The sequence below is a fragment of the Denticeps clupeoides genome, chromosome 3 (genome assembly GCF_900700375.1).
Source record: "Denticeps clupeoides chromosome 3, fDenClu1.1, whole genome shotgun sequence".
Lineage (NCBI taxonomy): Eukaryota > Metazoa > Chordata > Actinopteri > Clupeiformes > Denticipitidae > Denticeps > Denticeps clupeoides.
The window spans coordinates 11,217,834-11,236,303 of NC_041709.1; the positions used below are offsets into that span (position 1 = coordinate 11,217,834).

Genomic DNA, 18,470 nt, shown 5'->3' on the forward strand with positions numbered 1-18,470 from the left:
ACACTCTAGCACGCTCTCACTTGACCACAATCCTTGCTCTTTAATGGGTTTAAAACACAGCATGGTGTCGTTTTAAACCCCATTTCGATGAAAGCCTCTACATGAACCTCTGTACTGACTGCGTTGGTGTCTCCTGCGAGAAGACATCTGGTGGCGCCATCTGGTGGCCTGGTCCCTCCATGTCTGAAGGTAAAAGGAAGATGCTCATCTAGACTCTTCTGTCTCAGCCCCTCGGTGGTGGAATGAATTTCCCTTCGAGGTCGGAACAGCTCAGTCACGGAGTATTTTCAAACGGCAGCTCAAGACTTTCCTCTTCATAGAATATTTAGTTTAACTTGTAACATTCTTATTGTCGGAAACTACAACATAGTGAATAAAAAGATTGTATTCATAGTTGGGGGTCCAGAACTTACTACTTCATCGATTTTAACGTTGTAAATCGCTCTGCCAAATGCCATACATGTAAAAATGGGCGCTTTATTAAGTACCAGTTTCATACATCTTCTTAGGAATATAATTCGTAATCGAATGAATGTGTTCCGTTCCATACTGTTTTGTATGAGAAACGTAACTATTTATAAAGCCCCAGACGGAACTGAAATGTCCGCGGCGCTTGTTTCTTACGGACATGTGTCACGAGGACGCGGCCGTACGAGGAATGCAAGGAAAAGTCAACGGGACGCGGGAGTTCGGCGGCGTCGCGTCGCCTGACGCGTTTATTCAGCGGTATATTTAATGGCCCCAACGCGTTCTTCGTTAAAGAGCCTGAATCGCACTGGCTGAAGCCACTTTAAACGCGGTCTGAACATGCGGTTCGGGGTGACGTTCAGCGTCCTGCGGGGGGTGAGCGACTCCCGAAATCAACCGAAATCTAAATGCCTGAATGAAAGCTAATTTTTTGTTTCTTACTTTCTTCCTGAAGCTGGCCTGCGCCTGCAAGAATGGAGCTCAAAACTGTAGATGGCAAGGAAAAAGAAGCTACAGGATTTTGCCAGGTGAATTCGGGTTTTATTATATTCAATGACCACAAGACGAACAAATTCATTACTAATATAATAATTACAGTTTCTTACTAGAATTCCATGCTTTTTTCCAGATGATGTTAAATCTCTTAGAGCTGTGCTTAATCCAGACATATCAAAGTGAGTTCTGCCGTAGAACGAGTCTGAAAATGTATCTTTGCTGTAATTTCCTCAGTAAAACTCCATCTCTCTCCACATCTCGCTCTTTCTGTCAAGAATCCGTAACATTGGCATCATGGCTCACATTGATGCCGGTAAAACCACCACAACGGAGCGGATGCTGTATTATTCCGGCTACACCAGAGCCCTGGGAGGTAAGGTGGACGGATAGGATGTGACACAACAGGGACGATAAACACAGGTGTAGAGTCCTGGAGCTGAAGAAGAAGCATCGCGAGAGCAAGACTCAAGTAGTTGCTATTTGGGAGTAAAGTGGTGTGAATTTGAGGTGGTTGAGCATTGATCTTTTCTGGCCAATTTATACCATTAGCAGGGTTCCTACTCTCACCCGAAACCTGGAAAAGTCATGGAATTTGAAAAGAGAATTTTTCAGGCCATGAAATAAACATATAAAGTTATGGAAAAGTCATTGAAATTGCGTTGACACATGAATGTATAACAAGGTACTTAGTTCCCGTAAGACTGCGCAAGAAATGTTTTGCTACATTTACATTGTTTAAAACTTCAGAGAATGTATGGTCATGAAAATGTGCCTCACAGTAATTGAAAAGTCATTACTAATTATTTTCAAAAAAAATGTAAGAACCCTGAACTATAGGTTTCATCATATATCAATATGAACGTTACGGAAGTCACATGTAAAAAGAAATAGTAACACACATCCATGTTCCCACAAAAAGAAAAAAAACAGGCCTGTACACAATGCTTTGGAAAAGCCCTGGGTGGCTGGTTGTCACTGGGTTAAAAACAACTCTCCTTCATGGTCTACAGACGTGGATGATGGTGACACAGTGACTGATTTCATGGCCCAGGAGAGAGAAAGAGGGATCACCATCCAGTCGGCAGCAGTCACTTTCGACTGGAAACAGCACAGAATCAACCTCATTGACACGCCGGGTACACACGCTCACTTCCTGTCACTGAAACACACTGTAATGCGTGAAGGCATCTTGTCATTCTGTGTGCCGGTGGATTGGTTGATGAATTTGATAGTTTCTGTTTCTGATTGGCTGATCGTGTAGGGCATGTGGATTTCACTCTGGAGGTGGAGAGAGCGCTCAGGGTCCTGGATGGGGCTGTGGCTGTGTTCGATGCCTCGGCTGGCGTCGAGGTAGGGCAGCGCCAGGCCTACGTTTTTCCGCACAGCTGCAGGAAATTGTGTTTTATTAGTCCCCATGTCTGTATGTATATCTAGGCCCAAACGTTGACAGTGTGGCGCCAAGCAGACAAGCACCAGGTTCCACGTGTGTGTTTTCTGAACAAGATGGACAAGCCAGGGGCTAGGTAATTTATATGACCATTGCGACGTTCACGTGATATTATTATTATTATTGCTGTTGGCATTACCATGTTCTAATCTGCTTTTAACCCTGTTTTTATAAACGTGTTCACAGTTTGGAATACTCCATTGAGAGCATAAAGGAGAAACTGAAAGCCAACCCAATTCTTCTGCAGGTATGAATCAAATAACTGCCCTATGCTGTGCATTACTCTCGAGTGCATGAGGAGCTCTCATCCTAATGCATTCCTCCACAGATTCCTATAGGCAGTGGTAAAAACTTCACTGGGGTGGTGGACTTAGTTACAAAAGAGCGGATAATGTGGCATCCTGGGAGTTCCTGGCACGACAGCGGACACGACTTTAACACCAAAGCGCTGGGGAGTTCAGACGACCCTGAGCTGCTGCACCATGCCAGCGAAGCCAGGGGGGCGCTTATAGAACAGGTAATGAATGTAACCCTACCGACTCATGGCAGTGGAATACTTGCAGCTTTTTAACAGATGCTGTGATTTACTGTCAAGATATATTTTGTGCTTAACGATGCTGTCAACTCTCAAATGATACCCCAAATATTCCTAGTCTTTATTAGTATTCTTTGGGATTCCTGCTAGATGATTCTCAGGCTAATGCAAACATATCTAATTGTATATTTTAGATGTATCTAAATGTCTAATTCTGACCTGCTGTGTTACTAATAAGAACTTAAAGATGCCGCCGAAGTGTATATTTATCTTTGTGGGTATGATTAGCTAGGACTTTTCTAAGCTCATTGTACAGTGAACAGTAGGTGATGGCTGCTATATGTGTGTGTGAGCGAGCAGGTGGCTGATCTGGATGATGAGTTTGCTGGACTGTTGCTCGAGGAGTTTAGTGAGGATTTTGATGCCATTCCTCCTGGGAGAGTAAGTAAAAATAAAAAATTCTGACCGGCTAAAAGTTCCAGATGCTCTATATGTGTGTGTTGTATATGGTCAGCTATGATGCATTTATGTGTACACGCTTGTTTGTGAATATGTGCATTTGCATATTTCACAGCTTCAGGAAGCAGTGCGCCGGATCACGTTGGCCCAGAAGGCTGTGCCCATTCTGTGTGGCAGCGCCCTGAGGAATAAGGGAGTTCAGCCACTACTCGATGCCATTACTGCCTACCTGCCTGCCCCCAATGAGAGACACCATGACCTGGTGTGAGTTCACTTTGCTAACATTACATTTAGATACGCACATTCATTTCACACTCATCCAAAGTGACTTAAAATAGCAAACAGATGATACAGTGAACACATTAAACCTAGAAACAGTTCATTCTCAGGGTTCGCTTGAAATTTCACTTTAAGCCTGTTAAGCTTTGTTTTTGGTGGGACTTGCCAAGCAGTTTCATGTTTTTCTAACAGACGCTGGTATAAGGATGACCTGTGCGCTCTTGCATTTAAAGTGCTCCACGATAAGCAGAGAGGACCTCTTGTGTTCGTCAGGATTTACTCTGGTTCCATGAAACCCCAGTCTTCGGTTTACAACCTCAACCGCAATGGAACGTAGGTTCTATTACTTTAGCTGAATCTCAGGAAAATATGGCATTATTAACTTGAAAAAAACATTATGTTCTCTGCTACAGAGAGAGAATGAGTCGACTGTTGCTGCCATTTGCTGATCAGCATGTAGAGCTCCAATCTCTGACTGCCGGGAACATTGCAGTCACTGTCGGCCTCAAACAGGTAGTGGACTTTAAGGATAGGTCATTTAATCCTTTGTACATTTACAGCATTTGTCATTCACTCTTTATACAGAGTGACTTACGTTCAGTAGTTACAGGGACAGTCTCCCTGGAACACAATGGTAGTGAAGGATTTGAACCAGTGACTTTGTGGTCTTTTGGTTCATAGGTGAATGTGTTACCATATCTATTGCTTTTAACCTAAATAAAGTGTTAGGTAGTGTTTTAAGTCATTAATAATATTAATTAATGTAGTGAAATTGTTTGTCCCTACTACTGTTGATTTAGATATGTGTTGTGCTCATCATTTGGTCCAGTAAACACAATGTGACTAACTTGTTTTAGACGGTCACCGGTGACACCATAGTTTCCTCTAAAGCCTCAGCAGTGGCTGCGGCCCGTCGAGCTCAGGAAGAGTCAGAGGGGAAGATGAATCCTGGCAGGGAGGCATCTGAGTTGGTGCTGGCAGGGGTGGAGGTGCCTGAGCCAGTTTTCTTCTGTACCATTGAGCCACCATCCATGGCCAAACAGGCGGGTGAGGTCCTGCTCAATTATCTACGTATTCACCATGCACCAATCATACTACTTGCACTTATTGTTTTAACATTAAACGGTTTTGTGTTAATGGTAAACTATGCGTAAGCTATGTAAGTGTTACTAACATCTTCTATTCTATTGATTACATGGTTTATGTAGACCTGGACCATGCACTCACATGCCTTCAAAGGGAGGACCCCAGCTTGAAAGTTCACATTGACCCTGACTCAGGACAGGTACAGTTAATTTACTGCTCTTTATTTATTTATTTTTTTTAAACATTGCCTTTCACTCATTTGCACACCTTCACCCTACCAGTTACACATATTTTATGTTAAAGACATAAAGTTAAAGTGTAATTTTTGGTTATGTTTGCAATATTTGCATATTGGTTAATTGTATACTTGCAACATTTGCAATACTGTGGTCTGTAGCAGTCGCAAAAAGCATTTCACTGCATATCATACCATGTATGATTATGTATGTGACAAATAAAATTCTGTGTTCTACATCGTGCATAGTGCCATGAAAATCATCCTGTGGTTGAAAAATTGACATGATCCGTTACTTCTGATCTCTTTCCTCCTCCTTCATTTTGCTTTCTTAGACCATTCTGAGCGGCATGGGAGAACTTCACATTCAGATCATTCATGACCGCATCCGGAGAGAGTTTGGCATCGAGACTCACCTGGGTCCTCTGCAGGTGGCCTACAGGGAGACCATCCTCCGATCAGCCAGCACCACAGGTTAGATCACAGGCAGCAGGCCAGCCCTGTCAGACATGCAAACGTCTTTTCATTCTTCAGTAGGGTTAAAGGTCACCTAGTTTGATACAGTACCTATTTCTGTTTTTGGCCCTTGAGTTGATAAGGGAAATCACTGTCAACAAGTCTGAGGACATTTCCCTGCGTTCTTTCTCCAGCTGTTTGAAATCCACAGACTGAATGTTATCAGTACTCTGCATGACCAACTGCTCAGAAAATTTGTAGATAATGTGTTGTCCCATAGACATTCTGGACCGCACTCTGGGGGAGAAGAGGCACGTGGTGACTGTTGCACTCTCCGTCAGACCCTTAGATGAATTTTCGCACAGCGCTTCCTGTGACATCACCTACAAAGAGGACGTAGAGGGGCAGCTAGCTGCAGATATCAGGAGCGCTGTAGAGAATGGTGTCCAGAGTGCTCATCTACAAGGTAGGCCTGTGAGCTGAAAAGCCAGGTGTTGCCATATTTAAATTTTTAAAAATTTAAATACGGTACTTTTCGCTGTGGATTCAAAGAAAACTGTAAGGTACAGCAAAATGTAGTTGTTGATGCGAGGTTACATCTGCTTCTTATCACTTGCACTGTGTTGCCTGTTGCACCAGGGCCGCTGCTGGGCTACCCGGTGCAGGGAGTAGGTACCATAATCCAGAACGTCACCCTAGAACCAGGAACCTCCATGGCCATGGTGTCTGCCTGCGTGTCCCGTTGCATGCTCAAGGTAGATGCTCCAAACTCTATGTTCTATGCCTCTGTTCCTATGATGTGTAATGTTTGATGGATTATGTATGTAGGCTCTGAAGCAGGCCGGAGGACAGTTATTAGAGCCGATGATGTCACTGGAGGTGACTGTGGGAGAGGAGCATCTGAGTTCTGTGCTTGCCGATCTCGCCCAACGCCGGGGGGCTGTGTGTGATGTTCAGAGTCGTTATGACAACAAGGTCCTGCTGGCTACTGTTCCACTAGCTGAGATGATGGTATGTATTGGTATGTGTGTGCGTTTTAAAGAAATCGGAATCTCTGTAATTTATCATGACCTAGCATTAAATATAGTGTTTAATATTAAATGATATAATGTAAACACATGAGCGGGCCACCTTGAACCACTGATGTGCCACTAAGAAAAGCACTGTCCCCACACACAGCTACCCAGAGCCTTTCATGTCTGCCCACTGCTCACCAAGGGTGATGGTTAAAAGCAGAGGACACATTTCAGTGTGTGCACTATCACTTTACTTTCACTATACATAAAATTTAATCCAAATTAATAAATTAATACTGCACAGTAGACCATAGCTCATGTCTATAAAGCGGCTAAGCTCTGTAAATGCAGCTAAATATGATGATTTTTTTTCTTCTAACTGTGTCTGTTCTTCTACTATAGGGATACTCCACAGCCCTGCGAACACTAACTTCTGGGAATGCCACTTTCTCACTGGAGCTGTCCAGCTATGAAGCTATGAACGCCCAGGACCAGAATGCATTACTCAGCAAGATGGCAGGTTTAGCATGAACATCCTGCTGCCTTTAAGCATGGAGCACAGATGGGGCCATGCAGTGAAAAAAAACACAAGAACTAGGGCTGTGGATTCAGGAGGGATCAATGCTGAGCCAAGCAGCTTGACAATTCTGACCAATGGTTGTATACCTTTATTCCAACATAGTAGTTCTGGTGTCTTCAATATTAAAAGGAAATGCATGTATAGCATTTTTACTGCAAACATAAATAAAACAGGACAAAACACAACACATCTACTTCATAATCACTTTTATTTTAATATAAACCCTGTCACCTATTCTGACCTCCCATTTAACCATAGTTTATTCAATAATACAAATGTAAAAAAAAAAGTGTACAGTGATCTGTAGAACAGTGCAATTTTAACAAGTCTAGACAAATTAAAAAACGGTAGACAGATCATGGCAAGATGAGGTCACCCAATAAGGTGATTTCTGATTGGTCTGAGTACTGTGTAAGCGGTTGTGATCTCCCTTCATCTCTTTGGCTTGGGTCCTGTTGTGCTCATACACCGCTGTACTCATGACGACAGTATCCTGTAAAAAGCGGCTCTGCTGGAATTCCCCTCCTGAATGAGACAGAGAAACGATTTCCGACAGCAGAAACCACCACTATAATGCAAATTTCACATCACAATTCAGTTGTTTATCATCTTAAAAATAGCTTTTATTTATTTGGGCATAGCAGGGTAATGGTCACTTTACTCACTCAACCATGCGGCAGCGGTGCTGCACCAAGCGGACGTAGGCGTCACTGATGTCTCTCACACCCTGATCACTCCACAGCCTCTCAGCTACTGCACTGGCCCGTGGCCTGGCATTAACACACACACACACACACACACACACACACACACACACACACACACACACACACACACACTAGAACCTAAGCATTTAATTCACAAAAATTGTCCAGCAGTGTGTCACAATTTGTATGTGGCAGTCTTGACTTGGCTCTTATACATATTAAATACCTTATTAATATAAACATGTTGGAGGAAATGCAGAATGGGAGCTGCTTTCTCACCATAGTCGGGGAGTGAGGTTGGAGGCATCCACATACTCTCCCCACAGACAAGCCTCACCACCAATCACCAGCTTCTTCTGTGCATCAGTACCTGAGGTCAAAAACCTGGGGTCACACACACACTTCAGCAATTTCACAACTATTTGCCATTTATTATATGATCAACATGGCTGGCCATTTTTAAAATGCACCCTAACAGTGACAAACATTTGAATTAATTTGACTTGCTTAATGAGCAACTTCACTAACAGGCTTCACACAGCACAGATTTTAGATAATAGCTGCATTTCAGTCTTCAACCATACAATAAAACTGAGCCTTGAGAACCGGCTTGGTTCCACTCAGGAACCTTGCAAAGCACCGGACACACAAAGCGCTGTTAATGACAGAGAGCTGATGAACAATGACCCTGAAAACAGCTTATATCGAAGTGGACTATTGGACTATTATTGGACACACATAAAAACCATATGCAGGGGGAAATTGTTCCACACTGGGGTCAGAAAGTATGACACACACCCGTGAAGTTGCAGGGGTCAGCCTTGTAAGCGTCCCGCCAGTCCTGGCCATAGCTGATGCGGTTTAGGTACCAGGGTGTAGAGAGCAGGGTACGGTACCCCGCCCCAGTAACACGGGCCATCTCAGCCTGATACTGTGCCTCATTTCCCTTCCACACATGGATCAGTGTGTCCATTTTCAGCTACACAAAACACACAGGTGAGAGAGAGCTTAAGGGCTCATGGGCTGCGTTTGTGCCCCAAAGCCGCTGAAAACTGGCACTTCCTGACTGCAGAGCCATGAGCTGACAGAATTGAATGGATTCTTTATGCTCTTATAGAAATCTGTTGGTAAACAGATATCATGGCAGATGTGGGGGAAAGCATGCACCATGCAGCAGAGCAGTGAGCAGCCATGCTGGCGATGACAAAAAGCTGTGGGCTGATTCTGGGGATCTAGAAGCAAAATCAACTCTTGACACATATCATTACATTCTTTAAAAAGGCTGCAGCATAGTTGATTATGATCAGTAACATCATGGAGCATAAAGGTTTATAGATGGAGCTGTCTGATTCTGATGCTGAAGAGGGTCATTTGGAATGACCTTTGTGTTGTGGTTCCCAAAATTATGAGAGCCAAGAACAATGCAACCGAATGAATTAAATAGTACACATTAAGTGCACATTTACAGCAAATATTCCAAAATACAACACATCCCCTATAGATGAGAAAGAGAGAGAGAGAGGAGGTAAAGGAGGTTCTGCAGTTGACAGCCTGGTGTTCAAAAAACAATTGGTTCTGAATACCAAAAAAAGGAGATCAGTCAAATTCAAGAGGCACAGAACTGACTTAGTCCTCCTTTACATCACCAGTTTCTCTGCACCCTGATCTCCGCTGACATCTCTTGGACATACAACATTACAGCAATTATCAAGAAGGCTCAGCATTTGCTAAACTTTCTTCAGAAAGCTCAACCTGGACTCAACCTGCTGCTGACCTTCTACCGCTCATCCATTGAGAGTCTGCCAACATACTGTATTACAGTATGATATAGCAGCTGCACCATGGCAGACAGGGAGAGGCTTCAAAGAGTAGTAAAGGCAGCACAGAAGATCATTGACCACCCTCTCATCTCGCTGATGGACATCTACATCTGCCGATGCCTCAGCAGAGAAAAAAAAAAACAATCCCCCAAAAGCCATAACCACTCCAAAATCACACGTGCACTGACTAGAACGCCCGAACCCCCAGACTTCCTTTCTTCCATCCTCCAGCTGTGCAATATCAATATTTATTAACATTGAATACTGTGCAATATCTGTACACAGTTCAATAGCATTATTCTCACAGTCCAACACTCACTACATGTTCATCATTGCTGTGAATACTTGCACACAATGTGAAATATATATGCAATAATGTAACCCACACATACTATATATAATATACACTGTATATAAAGCCATACTCAGTTTATTCTTCCCATATGTATATAACGCTGACACTTCATTTTGTAATCCCTGGCCCTTATTGTATTTTGTTTTTGCATATTTGTATTTTCTTGCTCTATTTACTACATTCATGTTTGCACTGAAGGAGTAGCTTTTAATCTCCATGCACATGCGTATAGTGACAATAAAAGGCATTCAATATATGAACTATTAAGGTTAGTTCTGATGTGTTTTTCTGGAGCAGTAGATCATTAAGAAAAACACATTAAATTGTTCATTTTGCAATGAATACATCATGATTCATTTTTCAGACACAAAAAAATGGTACTCTGCATGTTTAAATATTTTCATCCGTTGCCACACAGGAAGTAAACAAAACACAGATGGGCCGCTTTCCCGCACTTTTACCATGATTAATTCATTGCAAAAAATGTTGTAGCCATTGACCGCAATCTAAAGACAAACCTATCACTGTTCGCATACTCATTCTGAAGGGCAAACACACCATTGAAATCCTGAATGTCCTCCTTGTAATACGTCTGCCAGTCCTGTCCGTACGACATTATGTTAAGGTACCAGGGAGCAGAGACCAGCGCTGTGTACCCAGCAGCTGTGACTCGGGCCAGCTCAGCTTTATATCCTCCGCCTTGATACCAAATCCACACGTGGATGAGGGCATCTGACTTCAGCTGCACACAGAGAGCAGGACAGGTGGCATACCTGAGGACATGTTTCACACAAGCGCCTCCTTCACCCAAACAGAAATCAAACAGAAAGCAGACATGGGAGAAAAAAAAACCCTCCTGGCTGATTTCAAGACAGACACACAGAAAACAGCTCAAGGCCAGGACAACCAGAACTGCTCCCGACAGAAAGTGACCTGGGCCCAGTTTCTGACGGGAGAACACAAAAAACAGCCCAGAGCAATTTACATTTAGAGCATTTAGCAGAGGCCCTTGTCCAGAGCGACTTACAATCATTCGATAAAGGGACAGTCCCCCTGGAGACACTCAGGGTTACCAAAAGACCATATATGAAGAGGTAAACCAACCAGTCCTGTGTCCCTTTATTAACATTTCAGTTACATGTATGTAGCTGAAATGTCAATAATGCTCACTTGAACTTGCCTTGAACCTGAGTTCTGATGCAGGAATAAGGAACTAGAAGTGTTTTTTTCAGAAGCGAACCAGTGACTGTCCCCTTACAGGCGCTATATAAAATTGACTAATACGACTGAAAGGAAAGTGCAAGGAGGACTCCTCCTTGTAATACGTCTGCACGCCATTACTTTAAGGTACCTGGGAGCAGAGACTCAGGCCAGCTCAGCTTTAAATCCTCCTGCCATACATAGGTGAGGGCATCTGGGTTCAGCTGTACACATAGTGTAACAAAGGTAGTATTACCTGAGGACGCTTTAGAGGAAGATAGCCAAGGACCAACACAGCCCTTCAATACCAATGCTCAGGGGGAGAAAGCGAACAGAACGTGGAAAATCCTCCCCAATCATGATGCCTCCACCCAGATCCAGGTGGAATTAGTAGTAAAGTATAGCTGGTGAGTCATGTTACGGAGTTACCGCAAAATCAAACGCAGCTCAGTGATTTCCTCCATTTTATTTTCAGGAAGCCTGTCAGTGAAGTCTTCTCATTTCCAATAGTGCTAGGAGAAAGTAGCACTTGGACTAACTAATAAAATGCCAGCCTCCAGTAATGTACTTATCTATGCTCTACATCTCTCTAGGTCAACAGGAAGAGGATGGGGTGGTTACTAAACTAACCCTTGAAAGTGAGGGGTTCCACCTTGTAGTAGTTCTGCCAATCCTGGCCATAGCTAATGTAGTCTAGATACCAGGGGGCTGAGAGAATGGTGGTGTATCCTGCCCCAGTCACGTTGTATAGCTCCTCCTCCAGCTCAGACGACTTCCACACCTCCACCACCGTCTTTTGATTCAACTGCAACAACCACATGTCTTATTGGCTGCTCACTGATCGAATCAAGCAGCTTGTTCCACGTTCTAGCAGCCAATGCTTTAAGGTACTTTAATGACTGGGCTGTCAGTGTAAGAGGTGTTGAGAGGCAGCAATGACTGAACTAAAGAGTTAGCTCATTGAAAGTATGAACACATCTATAAAAAAAATGTTTAATATTGTGATAAAGGTCATTAATTTTCATAACTTTACATTACAGTTTACAGCATTTATCAGACGCCCTTATCCAGAGCGACTTACAATCAGTAGTTACAGGGACGGTGCCCCCCTGGAGCAATTTAGGGTTAAGTGTACATATAAGGTAAATTTTGGCTATTAGAATCTACAGCTAATGAAAACCAGGATTTTCAATAATTAGATTATATTATTTATGGTCAATGGAAACTCACTACAGAGAAATGTGGGTTCATTTTTACAATCAATGGTTTGGGGCTAGAAATGACCTTTTCACAATATTCAAACTTTCTAAAATGTTATCAAAACCCCAAAAAGGCCTTGAAAAAAGGCCAGACAAGCAAGCTCCAAAAGCCAGAAGAGTAAATGCATTAGGAAGGGCAATTTTATCTACTTATTTTAATATGTTTTTTGGTATAGTAACAAAGGCCAAGATTAGTCGATTATTTAAAGGAGATGTTAGCAGAAGCAGCCTGCGCAATTTCACCTACATATGACCATCAGAGCACCACAGTCATTTTTCCACATTATTATGAATGCAGATCTTCAATCCCAAACAGAATTTTAAAATATTCCCATCTCTGATGATCATCGAGTAGGCCACAGCACCCAACCGACCTTTACTCCATTGTCAAACACCTCCTGCCAGACCATGTAGCCTTTGTCGGTTGAACTGACAATGTCCAGCAGCCTGCAGACAGTAGACAGGCAGATTACCACTGTGCAGGTGGGGAAACCGTGGAAAGGTCACATTTCCGACTGATCCGCTGTGGAGTGGAAACGCTTACAGTACCTCTGAATGTAGAAGGACTCCAACTTGCTGTAGTCTTTTCCAAAGCCCTGCTGGTCCATGAATTTCTGAATGTCAGGGTTGGACTTCCTAATAAAGATTTTATGAAATTCGGGAAAATGTAATGAAATCAGTAACACAAAAAAAATTGTGTGAATGACCGAAAGATACAGCAAACAGATTAGTCACATACCTCAAGGTGTTATAAAAACTAAGGAACACTCATCATCTAAAAAGTCCAACTCCTCCAAACGACTGCAGTAGGTGATTAGACAATAAAAGTAACTCTACGCGTAAATGTGGACATTGTCCTCTCATGACTGGAGGACAGGCCTAAGCCCGTGTCCCGGTCACAAAAGCGATTACACATGAGTCTAATGCCAATTAGTGGCTCACCAGCAGGAGAAATCGACCTCATCGCCACCAAGGTGCACATAGGCATCAGGAAACACTGTGCTGATCTCCTTAAAGAAACCGGCCATGAAGTCATAAGTAGTGTTCAGGATAGGATTCACAGGCCCATAGGTGCCACTAGGAGAGCTGCCTGTGTAGCAGGGGGTCAACAGATCCTTCTGTCCTGGAAGAGAAAATGAAAAGGCTAATCATTACTACTTAAATTACCATGAACGAACGATTAGCACATCATTTTCATAAGCTTGCTTGCAAATGGATTCCTTAATAAAGCGCAAAACCAATCAAACCTCTCATCCTTACTCACCAAAGCCCCAGGATTGCGTGTGACCTGGAGTGTCAAATTCAGCAATGACACGGATGCCCCTCATTCGGGCAAACTCAATCACCATCTTCACATCAGCTGGTGTGTACACATGTGTGTATGGATGATATGAACCCTACCACCAAGAGCCACCAAACAGGAAAGGTGTGCAAGTGAAAATCGATAAAAGCAAATGCACTCGCAAAGTGCTAATTTTGCACAAGACTTACCTTCTGGCTGAGGTCAGGGAACATGCGGCTCACGTAAGGAAATGACTGGTCGTCTGAGATGTGCCAGTGGAAAACATTATACTTGTTCATGGCCATGGCTTCCTGCCAGGAAATGCATGCAATAAATCAACTCAAAGAAGCATGTGGGAAAATCTTCAAGCTATGCAACATTATCAATTTATGCAAGACAGATTCAGTGATGTAAAAAAAATCTGCAGTGTATAATGCAGTATCATTCCATGTAAGTGTGGTCTATAACAGACATAATTTTTAACCATACAGTAATACCACAACACAATTCATCCATCTTTTGAATCCATCTGTAAATTCACATTTCTATTCATGATGGTATGGCATGCTAAGAAAAGTAGTAAGGAGCAACATGGCAGATATTTCATACTGTCAAATCTCAGTAAATGTAGATGTTAATCAGTACGTAACCCAAATGTTTTACAGACTCTAACGTAAGTCAGCTCACAAGCAGTGAAAGGAATGCAGTGCCAACAGAGACATTGTTCCGTCATGCGGATTCTATTGGTGCAATTACGACTCTGTAAATGATTGAACTTCAATATCAGCTCAGTTGAATTTATACACAAAAAAAAAAAAAAAGTTTCAGATGATAAGGTACAATTATCTAAGGTTTGCATTTGAGAAAAGCTGACTTGACACAGTGAAGGAAGTTCTGCTGACACCATGTGACCGTCACAAGACTGAACCTGTTTATGATCCGCCACAAAACCTGTGATCTGGGCTTACAACTTCCTTTTCCTTGTCAATTTGTGTTTTTTCAGTCGTTATGCTTCAGACGCATGATCTCAATGTCGCTACTGCACAGGCCGAAGGAAGCGCTCAGCAAGAACGACCGACTCACCAGATTAGCCAAGATCACTTTGAGAGGCAGGTAGTGACGAGAAGAGTCCAACAGGACCCCCCGATGGGCAAAGCGAGGGAAATCTGAGACCCCGGTTTTATTGATGTTCCTCTGCCGGGAAAGACAGAAAAATTCAACACATTAGTCATGGCAATGACATCTTACAAAAGAGAATGCAAATGAACACTCACAGCGCCATATGCATCTTCATACACCAACTGGCTGAACGTCTCAAGACCTGACAATGAAATAAAAGCGTTAAAATATCTACGTGGGTTTTAATTAAAGAAAATGAAGAAGAAGAAAAAAAAAAAAAAAAACTTTACCTCTCAAAGCTCCCCAAACCTTTGGAGCTTTCAGAACGGCCGAAGGCTGGTCCACTGACAACTCATCTGCAGAAGAACAAGAAAAACACGTATTTGTGTCATAAGCCCACAGAACATTTATGATCAGCTAAACCCAGCAGGCTACTACGTGGAATCCATTAACACTGCCGTGCTTCAAATTCGTTTTTAAATTTACGTGGTCTGTTTCCTGTACAAAAAAATAATCCTATTTGATTGCACTGTAGTATTTCTGTGGTTCATGACGTTCTTCCACTAGCCAGATCTCACTTGTTCAATGCTAAAGCGCTTTCGTTTAACAGGTTTAACCCCAAATGTCACTTGCGTCCACTCTGACTCCAAGATCCTGTGCTATAATCGGCGAGATTGAGGAGGAATGAAGTTGTAACTCCGTAGCAACTGAAACAGTGTGGACAGGTGGGTTCTGGTGCATCTGGCGAGCCCTGCACTGGGTAATCTGGGTCAGAAAGGCGATTACGGGTGGAGAGGACTCGGAAGATGGGGCCGCGCCACACTCACACGACTCGTCGGACGTCAGACTCGGGAACCCGTCGCACTCCGCGTCGGGGGACGTGATCGCGACCTGCAGCTCCAGCACTTCACTGCCGGCTGCATTCCTCCGGCGCTGGTCCCGGTCTTTCTTCGTGAAGCCGAAGATATAATCAAAGTATCTGCACGTCAGATGTTCCATCAATCACTCACACGCACGTCGTCATGCCATTAAACGGAACGTCAGCGCGGAGAGGCGGTTTACCTGCGAAACGCATTTTGCAGGATACTGCAGTCGGACCCCGCAGATGAGCCCTCGGCGTGGGTGAACTGGAAACGGGAAGCGCTCAGCTGAAAAGACACCGCGGACGACTGCACTTTCTGCGGCAGCGGCCAGAGAGCCAAGAAGTCCGAGTCTTTCAGCTTGTGTCCGTCGTAGTCCCAAACGTCGCCGTCCTCCCACGCCACACAGGCCGCCACCGCCGCCAACAGCAGAGCCCCGAACTTCAACAGAGCGCCCATCGCTGCCATGGCACACTTCTGGTCTGCCAGCTGACTCCGGTGGAGTAAATGGGCTGGGAAGGCGGAGCTAATGGCATAAACACGGAAGTGGGCTGGCCGGGGGTGGAGCGACCATGAGCACAGCGTGAATTTGGGCGTGTTCCGGTGACGCAATACGTCAGAGCGTCCGCCATATTGCGAGTGGGCAGACCACGCTGTCTAGATGTGGAAACTGGGTTTTCGCAATTAAAAAAAGAAAGAAATAATAATAACACATTCTAACACTGACGTTTACATTCAACTGATAAAGATACATTATTTTTATTATTAACTTAAGTATGCATTTAATCCATCACCCTGAATGAGCAGTGGGCAGTCATGACAGGCGCCCGGGGAGCAGTGTGTGGGGACGGTACTTTGCTCAGTGGCACCTCAGTGGCACCTTGACAGATCAGGATTCGAACCGGCAACCTTCTGATTACGGGACCGCTTCCATAAACGCTAGGCCACCACTGCCCCAACACCATAATTCCTCAGCACCTGATCGAGCCTGCTGGGCCTGAACACCTCCCTCTGCAACTGGATTGAAAGCAGCATCTCCAGCACCACCACACTGATTACTGGAGCTCCTCAGGGCTGTGTGCTCAGTCCAATGCAGTTCACCCTGCTGGTATGACACCCTGCTGTTCGCCAATGACATGACACAATCAGAAGTGGGAGTGAACAACCAATGGATGAACATCCTGTTTCCTGTACTAAGCTTTTATTGGGGAGTGTCTATCTGGGGCTTGGTTGACCGTTAGAATTATCAACCCATATCGCAGCCACAGCCCATACTGCCACAAGAGCAATCTGATCAGCTGCATCACTGTCTGGTTTGGGAACTGTCCCACATCAGACGGCAAGACCCTACAGCGGATAGTGAGGACAGCCGAGAAAGTTATGGGAGTCTCTCTTCCCTCCATGATGGACATGTACCAAATCCACTGCATCAGGAAAGCCACCGGCATTGTGAAGGACTCCACACTCACCTCACATGCACTCTTCACCTTCCTACCAGCTGGGATAAGGTATCGAAGCATTCGGGCCCTCACTGCCACAGGCCATCAGACACCTGAACACTCAGGGACTTTCCTCTTTGACCTGATACACACACAACTTCTTATTTAATGCACCATATGTGATCTTTATTTCAGCACGTAACTATTTAAATGTTACATGTAGCACCAGGTTCTGGAGAAACATTGTTGTGTTTCACTATGTACTGTCTAACATGTATGTAGTTGAAACTTGAACACAAAAGAACCACCTTCAATGGCCACTGGTGCATCAAATCTGATATGGAATTTAAAAAAATTCCTCATTCCATTCACTAGTTCCAAAATTCAGTAGGTTTACCACCTTAAAAGAAGGTGTGTTTACATCCCCCAGAGATTTTTTTTCAGGACTTCTTTGTCTCGAATACTGCATCATTTTATTCAAGGTTCATAGGCGTGGTCAGACATGGTCAGAGCCGGGATTCGAACTGTGCAGCTCTACACATTTTTAAACATACTCAATTCATTCTTGTCCCTAAAAGCCAGTTTATGAGACACAGGAATATACAACATAATAAGTATGAATGTAAAAGTTTTCAAATGAAAAATGAAACAGGCTCAGAATAACATAGTATTAACTAAATAAACAGAGTAGAGGGGTCCATCTCTTCTGTTTATCTGCTAAAGAGAAGCATAAGGTAGGTGGAAGCAGTATAGATCCTGCATTCAGCAGATGAGTGGCAGATATAAACACATGCTCGCCATGACCCAACAGAACTGTTGACAGAACTTCACTTCCACTGGTCTTACTGGTCACGCTCAAAACTCTCTGATACTGAGTGAACGTGAAGTGATTGTCATAGTGATACACAGCACATGGTGCACACAACGAAATGTGTCCTCTGCTTTTAACCATCACCCTTAGTGAGCAGTGGGCAGCCATGACAGGTGCCTGGGGAGCAGCGTGTGGGGACGGTGCTTTGGTCAGAGGCACCTCCGTGGCATCTTGGCGGATCGGTTCGAACCGGCAACCTTCTGATTACAGGGCCACTTCCTTATCCTTGCCTAGTTACCTTAACCACTGTCCCTGCAGGCCACCACTGCTCTTGTTATAGTGAGGTTACTATACCAGCAGACTGCAGCATCAATTTACACAACATCGACATCTCAGACGACCATTGTGTTCATCAATGTCTCCAAAATTTGTCACAACAGCACCGTTATTATCTGAGGCGGCTCATCTTCTCCCAAGGAGCCTCTTCGACCCCATCTGATCATATTTATGAGATATTTATGTGTATGTATGTAAAACAACTACGTATTTATTATATTAATGT

At 43.8% G+C, this 18,470-nt stretch overlaps 2 protein-coding genes across 6 annotated transcripts; one reads left to right on the top strand and one right to left on the bottom strand.

The window, feature by feature from the left end:
• The first annotated feature begins 635 nt into the window (after positions 1 to 635).
• gfm2 (GTP dependent ribosome recycling factor mitochondrial 2) lies at positions 636 to 10,084 on the top strand. 2 transcript variants are annotated; one of them, XM_028971143.1, is made up of 20 exons: positions 636 to 843; positions 923 to 995; positions 1,097 to 1,142; positions 1,239 to 1,336; positions 1,974 to 2,099; positions 2,225 to 2,313; positions 2,398 to 2,486; positions 2,597 to 2,657; positions 2,739 to 2,927; positions 3,306 to 3,386; positions 3,520 to 3,668; positions 3,876 to 4,016; positions 4,097 to 4,196; positions 4,541 to 4,730; positions 4,892 to 4,968; positions 5,340 to 5,478; positions 5,741 to 5,926; positions 6,100 to 6,215; positions 6,289 to 6,471; positions 6,879 to 10,083. In XM_028971143.1, exons 1-20 carry the CDS (start codon positions 808 to 810, stop codon positions 7,005 to 7,007), a joined length of 2,298 nt encoding a protein of 765 aa, XP_028826976.1. In that variant the 5' UTR covers positions 636 to 807; the 3' UTR covers positions 7,008 to 10,083. The 2 variants fall into 2 exon arrangements, with proteins under 2 accessions (XP_028826976.1, XP_028826977.1); XM_028971144.1 differs by lacking the exon at positions 1,097 to 1,142 and having other exon boundaries at positions 1,198 to 1,336; positions 6,879 to 10,084.
• On the bottom strand, positions 7,246 to 16,171 carry hexb (hexosaminidase B (beta polypeptide)). Of its 4 annotated transcripts, none has more exons than XM_028971150.1 (14): positions 15,861 to 16,171; positions 15,626 to 15,746; positions 15,089 to 15,154; positions 14,954 to 15,000; positions 14,763 to 14,873; positions 13,889 to 13,990; positions 13,662 to 13,794; positions 13,340 to 13,520; positions 12,947 to 13,033; positions 12,772 to 12,844; positions 10,497 to 10,680; positions 8,043 to 8,133; positions 7,722 to 7,826; positions 7,246 to 7,581 (listed from the first exon to the last, which is right to left on the bottom strand). In XM_028971150.1, the coding sequence occupies exons 6-14, from the start codon at positions 13,982 to 13,984 to the stop codon at positions 7,518 to 7,520; spliced, it is 1,014 nt and encodes a 337-aa protein (XP_028826983.1). In that variant the 5' UTR covers positions 13,985 to 13,990; positions 14,763 to 14,873; positions 14,954 to 15,000; positions 15,089 to 15,154; positions 15,626 to 15,746; positions 15,861 to 16,171; the 3' UTR covers positions 7,246 to 7,517. The 4 variants fall into 4 exon arrangements, with proteins under 4 accessions (XP_028826983.1, XP_028826981.1, XP_028826982.1 ...); XM_028971148.1 differs by lacking the exon at positions 10,497 to 10,680 and adding an exon at positions 8,562 to 8,742 and having other exon boundaries at positions 15,626 to 15,777; positions 15,861 to 16,132; XM_028971149.1 differs by lacking the exon at positions 10,497 to 10,680 and adding an exon at positions 11,769 to 11,943 and having other exon boundaries at positions 15,626 to 15,777; positions 15,861 to 16,132.
• Positions 16,172 to 18,470: the final 2,299 nt, after the last annotated feature.

Bases quoted from the DNA above. Each gene is read 5' to 3' on its own strand.
- hexb (XM_028971148.1), bottom strand. From the start codon at position 16,126: ATGGCAGCGATGGGCGCTCTGTTGAAGTTCGGGGCTCTGCTGTTGGCG. The intron at 15,001-15,088 runs GTAAAGTTTTTT...TTTCATTGTCAG, and splicing joins GGTTTGGGGAGCTTTGAGAG to GTCTTGAGACGTTCAGCCAG. The intron at 14,874-14,953 runs GTGAGTGTTCAT...CTTTCCCGGCAG, and splicing joins ATGAAGATGCATATGGCGCT to AGGAACATCAATAAAACCGG.
- gfm2 (XM_028971143.1), top strand. From the start codon at position 808: ATGCGGTTCGGGGTGACGTTCAGCGTCCTGCGGGGG. The intron at 4,197-4,540 runs GTAGTGGACTTT...AACTTGTTTTAG, and splicing joins TCACTGTCGGCCTCAAACAG to ACGGTCACCGGTGACACCAT. The intron at 4,731-4,891 runs GTGAGGTCCTGC...TGGTTTATGTAG, and splicing joins ATCCATGGCCAAACAGGCGG to ACCTGGACCATGCACTCACA.